This window comes from Sciurus vulgaris (genome assembly GCF_902686455.1).
Source record: "Sciurus vulgaris genome assembly, chromosome: 19".
In the NCBI taxonomy this organism is placed as follows: Eukaryota; Metazoa; Chordata; class Mammalia; order Rodentia; family Sciuridae; genus Sciurus; species Sciurus vulgaris.
The window spans coordinates 13,609,502-13,623,383 of NC_136480.1; the positions used below are offsets into that span (position 1 = coordinate 13,609,502).

General features: G+C 47.4%; 1 protein-coding gene across 1 annotated transcript; it reads right to left on the reverse strand.

The window, feature by feature from the left end:
- Positions 1-8,091: 8,091 nt before the first annotated feature.
- BHLHE40 (basic helix-loop-helix family member e40) lies at positions 8,092-13,658 on the reverse strand. The gene is made up of 5 exons (XM_079122199.1): positions 13,241-13,658; positions 13,011-13,080; positions 12,634-12,741; positions 11,559-11,682; positions 8,092-10,179 (listed from the first exon to the last, which is right to left on the reverse strand). The coding sequence occupies exons 1-5, from the start codon at positions 13,315-13,317 to the stop codon at positions 9,326-9,328; spliced, it is 1,233 nt and encodes a 410-aa protein (XP_078978325.1). The 5' UTR covers positions 13,318-13,658; the 3' UTR covers positions 8,092-9,325.
- Between the last annotated feature and the right edge of the window lie 224 nt (positions 13,659-13,882).

The window sequence follows — 13,882 nt, forward strand, 5'->3', positions numbered from 1 at the left end:
TTTTATTTTATTAATTAATGTATTATTATTATTATTATTATTATTATTATTATTATTATTGTACTGGGGATTTAACCCAGGGGTACTCCACCACTGAACTACATCCCCAGCTCTTTTTATTTTTTTTCAGACAGGATCCCATTAAGTTATGGAGGCTGGCCTTGAACTTTCAATCCTCCTGCCTCAGTCTCCCAAGTTGCAGGGAAGTACCACCACACCCAGCTCTCCTTCTCTTCTAACATAATTTTCATGGCTGTCTATCATTCCAGCATTTGTTCATACTATAAATTACTCAACCAATCTCCCTTTGTCCATTTCTCTGAATTTCTTTTTCTTTCCTTTTTTGGGGTACTGGGCATAGAATCCTGGGCCTCATGCATACTAGGCAAGCAGTCTACCTCTGAGCTACACCCAATACACTCTCTCTCTCTCTTTCAAAACTCTGAATGACACAGAGATTTCCACCCTTGTCAATTCGTCTTTGAAACCCTAATTCAAAACGTCCTTAGGATAACTCCTAGAAGTAGAAAAAGTTGGTCTCAAGATGTTCATGTTCTAAAGCTTCTGACATCTCTTGCAAACTGCTTCCAAGACAGGCGACTCTCTGGGGTTGCTGAAGGACTTTGAATGGTGTCCCATGGAGGATGTTTGTGACTCTTGCCAGAATGACAGATGCACATGCCCTGGACCCATTGATACTATCTGGGAGTTCACCCCATAAATAATATTATACACCTGCAAAAACATGCATGAAATTACTCATTGCAGTTCTGCTGGGGAGAGCAAGAAATCAGAATACTCCAAGTGACGGTAACAGGGAACTGGGCAAAATACATTATAATCTTTCTCTGCAGGGAAATCCTGGGCAGTTGTAGAAAAGAATTGAAAACCTTTTTGTGTGTTCACGTGGCGAGCTTTCCCCATGGACGTCAGTCAAATAAGAAGTGCTGAACAGTGTGAATGGCGAGCTATTTCTATGTGAAAAAAGTAGATGAATTTTCATCTACACTTATATTTTATATACATGCTTAAATAAACTTTATAAGAAGTTAGACCATTCTATCTGCCTACTTGTGTGAGTTTGGTGGAGCTGGAAGACCAGGATGATAGATATGAATGGGGCAATGCTTTTTTTTCTTACTTTTTATGTTTTTAAATTTTGAAATCATTTCCTGCTTCTATTCAGTAAATCTGTACTTTTTTTTTTTTTTTTTGTGGTTGGTGGGTTTTTTGTTGTTTTGTTTAGTACTAGGGATTGAACCCAGGAGCCCATTACCACTGAGCTACATCCCCAGCCCTCTTTATTTTTTGTTTTGTCTAAGATCTCACTAAGTTGCTGAGGCTGGCCTCCAACTTTCAATCCTCCTGCTTCAGTCTCCTGGGTCACTGGGATTACAGGTGTGTGCCACTGCACCCAGCCAGTACTGTTAAAAACCTTAAGGTATCAGGCTGGGGTTGTAGCTCAGTACCACAGCACTTGCCTAGCATAGGTGAGGCACTGGGTTTGATCCTCAGCACCACATTAAAAAATAAATAAGTCGGATGGGAAGGACAGTAGACTGAGACAGACATTATTACCCTATATACACATATGAAAAGAATTTTAAAGAAATTTATCAGTGTCAAAAAAAGTTGATAAAAAAATAAATAAAAGTTAGTAGATAAATAAATAGATTTAAATTCTTTAAAAATGTAAAAGGTATGATGGTATCGTGGTAAACTTTTTTTGAATACTTATTTTTATATTCATATACTGAAATGTTTACAAATAAAATTGTATGATTTTCGATTTGCTTCAAGGTGATCAATGAGCAGGAGAAGCAGATGGGAATATATATTACAGATAAAACTGTATTGGGCATGCCTGGTACCGGGGGTGCACACCTGTAATCCTAGCAGCCTGGGAGGGTGACAGGAGGGTCACCAGTTCCAGGTCAGCCTCAGCAACTTAGTAAGGGCTTTGGCAACTCAGTGAGACCCTGCTTCAAAAAAAAAAAAAAAAAACACACATCAAGAGCTGGGGACGTGACTCAGTGGGTAAGCACCCGTGGGTTCAATCTCTCTACCAAAGAAAGTAATTTATCAAGTGAAATTTACATACAATGAATCATTTTAAAGTGAAAAAAATCCAGTATCATTTAACACATTAGCAGTGCTGTGCAATCACTACCTATTGAATTCCCAAAACATTTCTATTGCTCCCTTGACACCCATTAAGAAGTCTCTCTCCATTTTCCTCTCCCCCAACCCCCGGCAACCACTAATCTGCATTTTGTCTCTAGGGATTTATACTACACGTTTTCTATAAAGGAAAGCACATACTATGTGACATTTTGTGTCTGGCTAGTTTCATGTAGCATGATGTTTTTGAGGTTCTCCCATATTGGAGCATATGCCAGGATTTTATTTCTTTTTACATGACTGTATAATACTCCACTGCACACATAGACCACCATTTGTGTATTTGTTCCCCTGGTGATGGACATTTGGGTTTCCATCTTCTGACTCTGGTGACTCTGTTACTGCGAACTTAGGTGTATATTTATCCGAGTCCCTGTTTTCCATTCTTTTGGGTCAGATACCTAGCAATGGAATTGTAGTGTAACACCATAATTCTATTTTTAACTTTCTGAGGAACTGCCAAAGTGTTTCCCACCACAGCACTGCACCATCGTACATTCCCACTGGCAAAAGACAAAGGTTCCGATTTCTCCACATCTTCAATGACACTTGTTATTTTCTGTTTTTTGTTTTTTTTTTTTTTTTTCTAAATTATTGTTATTATCATAGCCATCTTCGTGGGTGTGAAGTGATGCGGCACTGTGGTTTTGATTTGCATTTCCCTGATGACTCATGGTGTTGAGCATCTTTTCATGTACTTGTTGGCTATTTGTGTGTCTTTGGAGAAATGTCTGTTCACGTCCTTTGCCCATTTTTATTTTGTTTTATTTTACTTTTTTGTACTGGGGACTGAACTCAGGGGTGCTACACCACTCTCATTTTTTAAATTTTGAGACAGGGTCTCACTGAGTCGCTTAGGGCCTCACTAAGTTTCTGAGGCTGGCCTTGAACTTATGATCCCCCTGTCTCATCCTCCTTTCTCAGCCTCCCAAGTTGCGAGTATTACAGGTGTGCACCACCACACCCAGTCTTTGCCCATTTTTAAATGGGGCGATTTTTCTTTCATTGTTTCTGTCCACTTTTGTCTCTGTTTTAAATTCTCCATAGTAGCAAACAGGCAAAAATCTGAGATGTTTTATTTAAAACCTTTTAAGAAACACATGCTTTTCTTTCTTTCCTTTTTCTGGAATGAGAATGGCTTGCTTGCCTTTTTCCCCACGTGAGTTCCCCTGAGAGCTGTGCATAATCCCCACCTCCACATCCCTATCCATCATTCAGTTTTAAAATATTGCTGTTCTAACAAACAAATAAGCACATATTTCTTTGGTTTTGCCCCTTGAAAGATGAGAGGGAGCAGGGTGGGTCGTGGGGGAAGCAGATTCTGTCTGCCCATTCCCCTGAACACAGTCCAAGGCGGACCCTCTCAACCAAGCAGCTTTGCCATGAGGATGCCCTCAGATCCCACCTCCATGACTGGGCTGAGATTCTTCCAGGAAGGGAGGGCCCATCTATAACAGAAGGAACCTTCTGGGCCCAAGTCCAGCCACATCACAAGACTGGATGGCCCAGCCTGGACACCCACATGTCATGGGCTCCCATAGCCAACCACTTTGCTGGCTCATGTTCTGCTGTGGTAGTCGGGGCCAGACAGATGGCTTGGGATAAACAGGGGGTGGAGACGGGTGGGGGTTAGGGGGTGACTTTGAGTGGCCACCCTGTCAGCCTCCCTCTGGGTCCTAGGGAAGGAGAAGAGCAAGGGAAGGGGCCATAAATTGGTAAATTCCAAACTTGTTAGTGGTATTTTTTGCAGCAGTACAACTCTTTTCTTTTTGGTACTGGGGATTGAACCCAGGGGCGTTTAACCACACTGAGCCACGTCCCCACCCAGCCCTTTTTTAATATTTAGAGATGGGGTCTCACTGAGTTGCTTAGGGCCTCGCTAAGGTGTTGAGGCTGGCTTTGAACTTTCTATCCTCCTGCCTCAGCCTCCGGAGCCCCCTGGGATAACAGGCATGTGTGACTGCATTCAGCAACAGTAGGACTCTTGTTCAAACAAACCACTACAAATTATAAGGCAGAGACCTTCTACTAAGAACAGCAAGAAGCTCAGAGCCAGCCTCCCTCCCTCCCTGCCACTCGGAAGACACCCCAGGGAATTCTGGGCCTCAGGAGAACAGCATAGTCTACGTGCAAAACCACGTGGGAACGCAGCACATTCTGTCTCCTCTCCGAGTCCCTCTGGGGGCTCCAGGGACCTGTGAGAAACCTGGCAGCATGCCCAGTTCTAACCTGAGATACTGGCCCCATTCCACAGAGCCAGACAAGGGCCTCTTGCTTACCTCTCACCAGCCAAGCACTGGGCCCGCAGGCCGAGGGGCAGAGATGGGCCAGGGTGTGAGTGAGCTGAAGGAACCTGAGAGGCACAGCAGCTCAGTGGCCTGGTCCCTGAGCCTGCAAGTCTCCCTCTCCCTTATAGCCAGAGAGCCTGGAACTCAATCTCAGCCTCTCTGCCTCCTTCCAGCAGAACTGCCTTGCCCCAGGTGGTTCATCTGTGGCTGCAGGCTGGATCTGCCTGCCCACCTCCTTCCCAGCCTTAGAGAGATGGGAGAAAAGGAAAGTCCCTTTCTCCCACCCCAGAACGCTCCAGTGCGCGCTTGTCTCCACTCCAGATTCTGTTTCTCAGCAGAGACACCCTGCACACAGCCCCCGTCTGCCCCGCTTCCCCGCTTGGTTAGTTTCTTCAGAGGATAGGCCCATTTATGGGATGGTGTGGCCGGTGGGTGGGAAAGGAAGCACATTAAGAGTTGGGCAATAAAACTTTACTCTGACCTTGATTACCTCATGGTCACACTGGACATGAGATGACCTCCTCCACTGGGCTCTTTTGAGGATTAAATGAGATAATGCCCAACCTCACAGGAGCTCAGTGTAGAAGCAGACCCACACCAGAGCACGGGTACAGTTTCCTCCCTGACACGATGTGTCACCTCGGCTGAGGTATTTCCCCTCTCTGAACTCCAGTGTTCTCATCTGTGAAAGGGGCATATTTTAAAAAATCTTCTTAAAATTAAAACGAGGAAGGCATGTTCGTATCAACCCCTCACTATTGCTGTAACAAATAGAGATAATTCACAGAAAGTGCTCGATAAAGCCCTTGGCATCAGGCAAGTACTCAAAATAGGACAGTAATAGTTGCAGTCATCATTGCTCTTGCTATTTTTATTGTTAATGTAGCGAGGACGGCCATGTGGTTTTGCTGTTCGGCACAGAGACTCTGCAGCCCAGTTGTTTAGGTTTCGTTTCCCATTCACCACGGAAGCTGTGTGACTTTGAGAGAGTACTGCCCTCTCTGTGCTTAATCTCATGAACTATATAATGGGCATACAAATGATGCCTACCTCACAGAACTGCTATGATAATTAAGTCGTTGTGTGTTGAGTACTTCGAAGAGCGTTTGCCAAACAGTAAGCGCTACAAACATGTTTGTTGTTAGTTTGTTATCACTAGTAGTAATATAACTATTTGTATTATTACGATTATTAACAATTACGTGCAGTGCAAACCCGCGTCTTGGACAGGATTAAGAGATTCACAACCCAGCAGATCCACCACCCTCCTAATGGTTTAGCCATTCCAAAATTTCTCTGTGACCTTGGGCAAGTTACCTCCCCTCTCTGAACTTGCTTTTTATTTATCTACAAATATCAATCATAATAGTGCCCAAAATAGTACTGGGAGGTTGTTAGGCTGCATTAAAGAGGGATGACCCGGGAGAATCTTCTAGCTCCTAGTTAATCAGGCCCTTGTCCCAGAGCTCTGCCTACCTCCAGCTCCCTCCCACCGGGGCTCGCGTTCCCTCCTGCAGGGTACAGGGGGGCTGCCGCTGTGCCCGCTGCCAGGCCCTATTTCTGGGGGCCGAGCGATCCCCGGGCCTTGCCAAGCTTCCCCGGGGATCAGGTTTCTGCTGACGCCGTGCCAGGCACGTCTGCTTCCAGGAACCGGCAGCCGCATTTAGCCGCGGGCCGCACATGAAAGGGCTGCAGTCGGAAACGTGACGTTGTGTCAACAGGCGAGGCAGGTCAGCGCTGGGTGAGACCATCCCGGCAGGCCCGGCGGATCACGCCCTGTCTGAGGGCGGCCAGATCCCAGGCCTCCACTGCCCTGGCTCCTGCCACCTCTGCCTGGCCCCGGAGCCAGGGCTTCACCCCCTCATGCTCACACACCCCCTTTGAAACAGAAGTCCTCTTTGTGCCCAGCGGGCAGAAGGATGGGGTGCAAGCCTCCCTCCCCTGCACCTCCCTGGGAGCGCACTTGGATCCCGCTGAAACTGGACCAGAAGCAACGTCAAGGGCAAACTGGAAGCAGAAAAGGAGACAGAGAGACAGTTGCAAAGTTAGGGGGTTTCAGAAGGGCAGACGCCAGCAAGGGGATTCTGGGTGGGCAGTGTGTAGAAGCTTCAAAAAAAAAAAAAAAAAAAAAAAAAATTTTTTTTTTTTTTTTTTTTTAAATTTCAGGTTGCTCCACTTTCTGCTGTCCCTACAGTTATTCCTTGAATCACTGGCTAGGAAAGTGGGTGGGGCATGCAAGAAGGGTTTGGGCTGGATTTCAAACCCCGGAGTTCCATCTCTGGATAAATTTGACCAATTTGGGGCTTTCATTTAAAAAAAAAAAAAAAAAAATGTCTAGCTAGAAAGATCTGGCATTTCAAGGAAGCATTATTCAGGGACTTGCAGTAGGGAGACCTGTGAGTTGCAGTCCCCCGAGGAGCTGGGAGAGGGCGGGACTTAGAGAATCTGCCATCTGCCTGCTCTAGGACACGTGAGAAAGCCTCAGAGTCCTTATTTTATCTTGTCCAAAACAGGCGTGGGGAGGGTGGTGATAGACCACCAGGCTGGACTTGTTCTCGGTGGTTCCTTCTGCACCACGTGGCGCAGGGACAGTTGTAAGGAAATGTGTACCCTGCCTGCTGGCCCTTCAGGAGCCAGAGAAGGTGCTGTTTGAAGCAGGCAATTCTAAGGGGCTGGTGCTGACTGGAAGGGAAGGTCCTGGAGGCGGCTCCCCTGCAGGGCTCCAGACAAACGGATGGTTCTGGAAGGCACCTCTGAGAGCCACAGCCTCTGACAGAAGTACTGCAGAGCCAGGTGAGGGGAAAGCAAAAAATACTCCACCGGGTCATTTCCCACTTCTTTTCCTATGGAATTTTTTTCTTTCATAAGAGCACTTGACGAAGGAACACCAACGTTCATTCAGGCAAACATACCCAAGGAGAGGAAGTCCAGGAAGGATGTCGAAAGTCATTACGGAATGTCACTCTGGCATCAGTAGGACAGGACCTGGCAAATTCATTAGATCTCGCTAGGTCTGAAAGAATTAACTCGCCTTGGCATCAAATATTATTGCCTAACATCATCTGTTAAGCCTTTTCTCAGTGTGCCTACCCTGATGCTCTGGTCCACCACTACATGACTAGGTTTTCTGTCAAGTTCTAAAGATCATGACGAAAGCAGATGGGGGAGGGGAAAGAGTATTTTTTTCTTAATTCTGGGAAGAAGGATATGATGATTCCAAATCCCTGCCAAGGGTTAGTTTAAAAAAAAGAAAGAAAAAGAAAGAAGCCTAAACCAATATTTTCCTACCAAATTGACTAAGCCTAATGAAATTACATCAAGATTAATTGATCATTGCCTTCAGTCAAGAGGACAGTCAACTGCGTGACACAACCAAGTCCTTTCAAAGAATTCAGGAGGCCCACTTTCTCTTCCACAGGAAAAGGATTATTTTATTAAGTATTTTAAAACAACTACTTAACATTTACTCATAGGTAAAAATATTTACAATTTCACACCTTCAGAAAGGCTCCAAAATATAAACACTGTACCTCTCCCTCGAGAAAAAAAAAATTATTCTTCTCTTCAAAAACAGGAATACATTCATTTTTCTCACTTTGTAGATCAAGTAATTATACAAATAAACATCTGAAACATTTTCCTCTTTAATATATTTATATAATATATATTTATAACAGCTTTACAAATAAAGGCAACGACTTTATACCAAAATAAAAACAGGAAAAAAAAAACAAAAACAAAAACCATGATGGGCAATCAAGCATAGTGCATTTTGAAAAGCTGGTGCAGGACTCTCTGGACAAGTCAAGAAAACAAGGACTCCGAATCAAAAATAAAACTTCTGTGAAGGAGACAGAATCCTTTTTAGCAATAAGGACACCCCATATGCTGTTGGGCAAGAGGAATTAGCTTACAGAAAAGGATCCTGCGGCACCCAGGCTTGGTTAGGCCTTTTGGAAGCTAAGCTTGGTTAACAGGGTAGAGTCTAAAACCGAGTCTAGCTCTGCTTTAAAGGTAGCAACTGGTTATTTAGCTTTGTGCACTTTGGGGCGCTTGCGGGTACGGGCATCTCTGAGACCTCATTTGGTTCCCTGGACAGCATGTCTGAACCGTGAGAGCTTGAAGCAGGTGCCAGAGCCTCGGGGCAGTCATTCCCCCGCGGCTCCGCGTGTACAAAGGGGCCGTTTTCAGTTCCTTAGTAAGCGAATCACTGTGTAAGCCTGAGTAGGGCAACTACATTCTCTTTATTCATCGGAGGAGGCAGGGCTGGGGAGCAGACCTGCGGAAATGTCCCCAAACCACTACCCTACCGGGTTGTGCCAGTGTCTGCTACCTCACCAGTTTAGCAGAAAGCTCGGTCTGACTGCTCTCTCCTCCTAGTCTGGTGAGTCACCTCCACAATAAAGGGAGAAGGGTGGGGTCCTAACAGCTGGCTAGGAGCTGTACTCTGGAAAACCCTCTTTTGAAAGTACCTTTTTCTCAAAGCCACAGACCGGACTCCCAAACTCCCAAACTGCACAGTGACTCACAGAACAAGACTTTGAAGCTTTTGAAAATTCAGCTGAGCTGTGTCAAAGGGGGCTATTCTCTGGGTAGGGAAAAGCCCAGCTGGCTGCTATCATTCCCCCTATGGCATCTTCTCTACGCCAAAATAAACTTGAAAGGTCCTACACCAACTCGCGGGCATTCGCGCCTACTTGCACGCATGCGCGCGCGCACCCCCGGAATTCCTCTGCATGCCTCCGATCATCTCTGTGTGCACCACGGAACAACCTCGCTGCACTCACAACAACGTTGGTTTGTGTTTTTGGAAGTAGGAAAGAAGGAAAGCGAAGCGGCAGGATCCCCTAAAGAGTTTAGTCTTTGGTTTCTAAGTTTAAAGGGGGGATCTGCTTCAGAGCCTGGAGCAAGGCAGAGGAGTCGAGGGAGGGATGGGCGGACAAGGGAGAAGGGAGTCTCTGCGGCATAAGCAAGGGCGTGGAGATCTTGTCTGGGTTCATGAAGCTCGTGAGCGCGGCGGCGGAGGCGTTGAGGCCCGGGTACAGCACTGGCACTGAGGTCGGGTACCAACACTTCTCCAGCATCGGCAGGTAGGCAGTTGCTGACGGTGGGATCAGATAGAAAGGCAGGCAAAAGGGAGGCTGGTGCGGGTGAGGGCCCAGGAAGGGGTTGCTGATCAGGTCACTGCTGGTGAAGTGGCCTCCGTCCTCTGACAGCTGCATTCGGCTCTTCTTGGTGGGGGGTTCTTCGGATTCCTGCTTAATGGTGCTGACCCGGTCTCCCACGGCGAACCTGCGTCCATGGTCGCTTTTAAAGTAGGGTTGCTCACTGCGCAAGTCGCCCTTCTCTGATTCTCCCCCGTAGCCACTGTCTGTGTCCGTGTCACTGCCGCTCTGCTCCCCACTGGAGGGAGCGAATGTCCGCTGGATGACCGGTACACAGTTTTTCCCAGGGCCTTCCAAGCCTTTGACCAGGGAGCTGGGTTTCTCCTTGAAGTCCATCCCTTTGGGAGCGGGATCTGATGGTTTTCGGGAAGTACCACCCTGAAGCAGCTCAGAGGCCACGCGGTGGAGGTGAGTGACGAGCTGCGAAGACTTCAGGTCCCGAGCGTTTTCATGCTTGGCTAGGTACTGGAGCACTTCCCGGGCACATGTCTGGAAACCTGAGCAGAACATCTCTTGACCTGCTTCCACGTTTCTCCCCAGCTCACCTGAAGAGACAAAGACCCAAAGGAACGTGTTTCAGAGCACTCTGTGATGCACCTGGGGCTGTTTTGTTAAAAAAAACACGCATTTTTCCTCATTTGCATTTCTAACTCCAAATGTAATATGCTCCTGGAAAAAATTTACACTGTAAAGTTTAAGAAACAAAATCAACATCTATACCCTACCATTCCAAGATTTGGGGGAGGGGTGCTGGAGATTGAACCCGACCCCTCACACTTGCTAAGCTCCTACTTTACCACTGAGCTACACCCTCAGCCCCCACATATGACTTTTAATGACTGCATAATAGAAATGGACCCTTGTTAGTAAAGATGGACTATTTCTGCTCTTGCTGAATTTGTAGATTACTCCTGAGGTTTTTTTTGTGTGTGACACTGTAACAAACATTCCAGTATGTTTATAAACCCAAGAATCGAATGATAGGAAATCAGCCTCACTGGGGCAAGATGAACAAGGTCAGACAGTCATAAAAGAAATGAAGCATGAAATATCATAGAAAGTAAATTTATTTTCAATGATTTATAAAAGGTACATCCCCACTGTAAACTTTAAGTTATTTCTAGGTCTTTCCCATGTATTCTATCCACGCCTCCCCCACCCCCCAAATTAGGTCTGATCATCTTCCTTCCTATTTTTAGTGAGGAAGTTGGCAGAAACACTAGCTAGGTTTTGTGATTCTCATCACACTGGCCACAGAAAGAAACACAGAGAAGAATGGATGTTGGCGTGGGTAGAGGAATTTTCCCATCTGTACAGTATTATTTGGAAGGAGTGAGACTAGCAGGTCAGAAGGTATCTCTGATTCTCTGGAAGTCAGTAGAAACAAATGATGAAACTTCAGTGGTTTCGTTAGATTGTGCAATTCACCAAGATACCTAGTGGCGATTCAGGGAACCACAAGAAATGCAGGAAAAACTCCTGCTGTCATCCTGCCAGGATTGCACCCCACACAGAAAGAAGGAAAGAGCAAGTGATAAGGAAGCAAAGAAACAGGAAAATGCTGGGGCATACCCCGTGATCTAGTCTTCAACGAGAGAGGGCTAAGACCAACTGTAAAACACCCACAATGCAAATTATAGGTGTCTTGGCATTTTAAATGGGAGTAGGGAAATCTCCCAGAACCCAGAGACTCTGAAGCCAAAATGCCACAGCAACATTTTATCATTTGACTAATACGTATTCATGCCAGGTGGCACCCAGCAGCATTCCAAATGGAAAGTCTGACCTTTTTGGAAAGATAAAACAACTCTCCCTCAGTGAATGTGCACAAGCAATTGGCTACAGGAATGTTTGCCACATCCCATGTAGAGCCCAGGGGCTCTCTATCTGTGCAGAACTCTGAAGAGATGCTAATCAGACTCACCGGCTTGTAAACCACTCTGCAGAGCAATGATTTTCTGCTGCTGCTGATCAATCAGGTTTGTTAGTGCTTTCACATGCTTCAAGGTAAGTTCCAGAACTACTGCTTTTTCCAAGTGACCCAAAGTCTGGAATAAAAAGAGCTTTAGTCAGCACTGAGGTCACAGAAGTCCCACCTCTGGGACACTTATTAGCAATGAGAAACATCTGTAAAAGGGGAAACAGAATAGAATAGCCTTTCTTGGTTGGCTAAATTTTGTTTTAATTTTGCAGATCACATTTCTAAATAAATATACATCTATGTACCTACATATGATTAAAGAATAAAAAATACGTGTCATCTATCTTTGGAAACTGTAGCTACCTAAGGAGAAAGCTTTGACAGATAAAATTCTGCAGCAGCCGCTGCTGACCTTAACTCCGGGGAATCTGGAGATAACATTTCTCTGCAGTAGTGTCAACCCACGGAGGGACTTCTACTCTGTCTGGCAGCTAAGAGGCTTTCCCGAGTTTTTTTTTTTTTTTTTTTTTTTTTCCTGACGTCCTTTCAGAACTTCCAGCTCATCCAGGCTTTTTTTCCTCCTCTCCAAATGCTTCCCCCACCCTTCTCTAACTAAAGGCTGCTAAGCTAGAAACCTTTGGACTACTGTCAAGAAAGGGCAGGATAAAAAAAGAAATCCACACACCAAAAGCAGGTCCTCCTAATTAAAAAAAAAAAAAAAAAAAAAAGGAGGTGGGGAAGTGGGTAAATAAAATCAGCACGTTTGCTTGATTTGTTCCTCTAAGTCAGGAAATCTAGAGATTTTGAAAATAACCAGAAGGGAAAGTCTTTGACTTCCAAAAGGGAGGCCGGCTGCTATTGGAGCCAACTTGGAGAGGTCCAAGAGGTTCTCGCCTCATTTGCATGGGGCTAGAAAACCTCAGGACTGGGGGTACGCTTACACCGAGTCACCTGCCAGCTCTGATCCGACCATCTAGTCTAGTCTGCAATTCCGAGCGACGCCTGCAGGCGGCGGCTGACCCCCGCCCGCCCTCTGGGCAGAAGAGCTGCGTTGGAGAGAGGCCAGCTTCTCACTTACTGTAAGTTTGAGATGTTCGGGTAGGAGATCCTTCAGCTGGGCGATGCACTCATTAATCCGGTCACGTCTCTTTTTCTCGATGAGCCGGTGCGGCAATTTGTAGGTCTCCTGCAAAGCGCACGGGAAGGCGGTGGGTGCCTGGGCAAGGGGATGCGAAACCTCCCTTCCTCCCCGCCCCGCCGCAGTGAGAAAAGTCCGGTTAGGCAGCAGAGTCGCACCCAGAACCACCTTCTGCCCTTTCTTTTCCAAGTCACTTAGTAATGGCACCGAACCCACAGCTTGCATCCCCCCCGCCAACCTTAAAGCGAGAAAACTTTTCTTGGAAACTTAGCGGGCACCTAAGGGGCTAGGTGCGGGGTCCCCAAGGGTGCGCTTACCTTGCTGTCCTCGCTCCGCTTTACTCCCCGCCTCGACTTGTACACTTGATAGATGTGGGCAAAATCCATTCTGCAGGGAGAGAGCCAAGAAGGGTCGTGACTTTGCGTGCGCACTGGCTGCAGGCGCCCTATGGGGCATAGAGTCCCCGGAGGCGCCCGCAGCAGCTGAGAGCGGTTCAGGACACAGGGCTGGAGTGGAGGGTTGAAGGGGCCCGAGAGTGCCAACTTACCCTGGTAGGTCTCCGTGCTGTACTGGAGCTTTGGGCAGACAGGCAGGGGGTGGTTGCGCGCTGGGGATCCGCTCCATGGCGCGGCGATCCGGGGCCACTGCGCGCTCCTGTCTGCACTTCGTGGAGCGTCGGGCTGAAGACTGTCCCGAAGGGGGCTTAGAGGGGCTCTCCGCAGAGGTTCCTCTGAGCCTGAGTTCCCTGAAATGCGCAGGGCTGCTGCGAGCTGCGGCTTTGAGGTGTTGCTTCAGTTGGGGGCGTGCATGGTCGGGTGTCCTCGCGGCCTCTGGTTCCCGGCTCTGCGCACAGACTGGCGGTGTGTGCTCCCTGCGCTGTCTGCACCGTGCGAGCCAAGTGAATGAGAAGTGGGGCGGGCAGGGAGGCGGGAGGGAACGGGGGGGGGGAGCAGTTAGGGCGGAGTGTGGGGGGGACGAGCCGAGGAGTAATGGAGAGGCTGCGGGCTGGGTTAAATGGGAGCGAGTGGGTGGGTTGGAGCTACGTGTTCTACCCTGTGACTCCAAGCACGTCTGGCCGCTGCCGGGGAGGGAAGGAGCGACCTGCCCGCCCTCCCCCGGCTTCATCACATGAGTCTCACGTGTTGGACAACGCTCTGGCGGCTGCGAGGGAGCCCCCACCCCCAGCCCC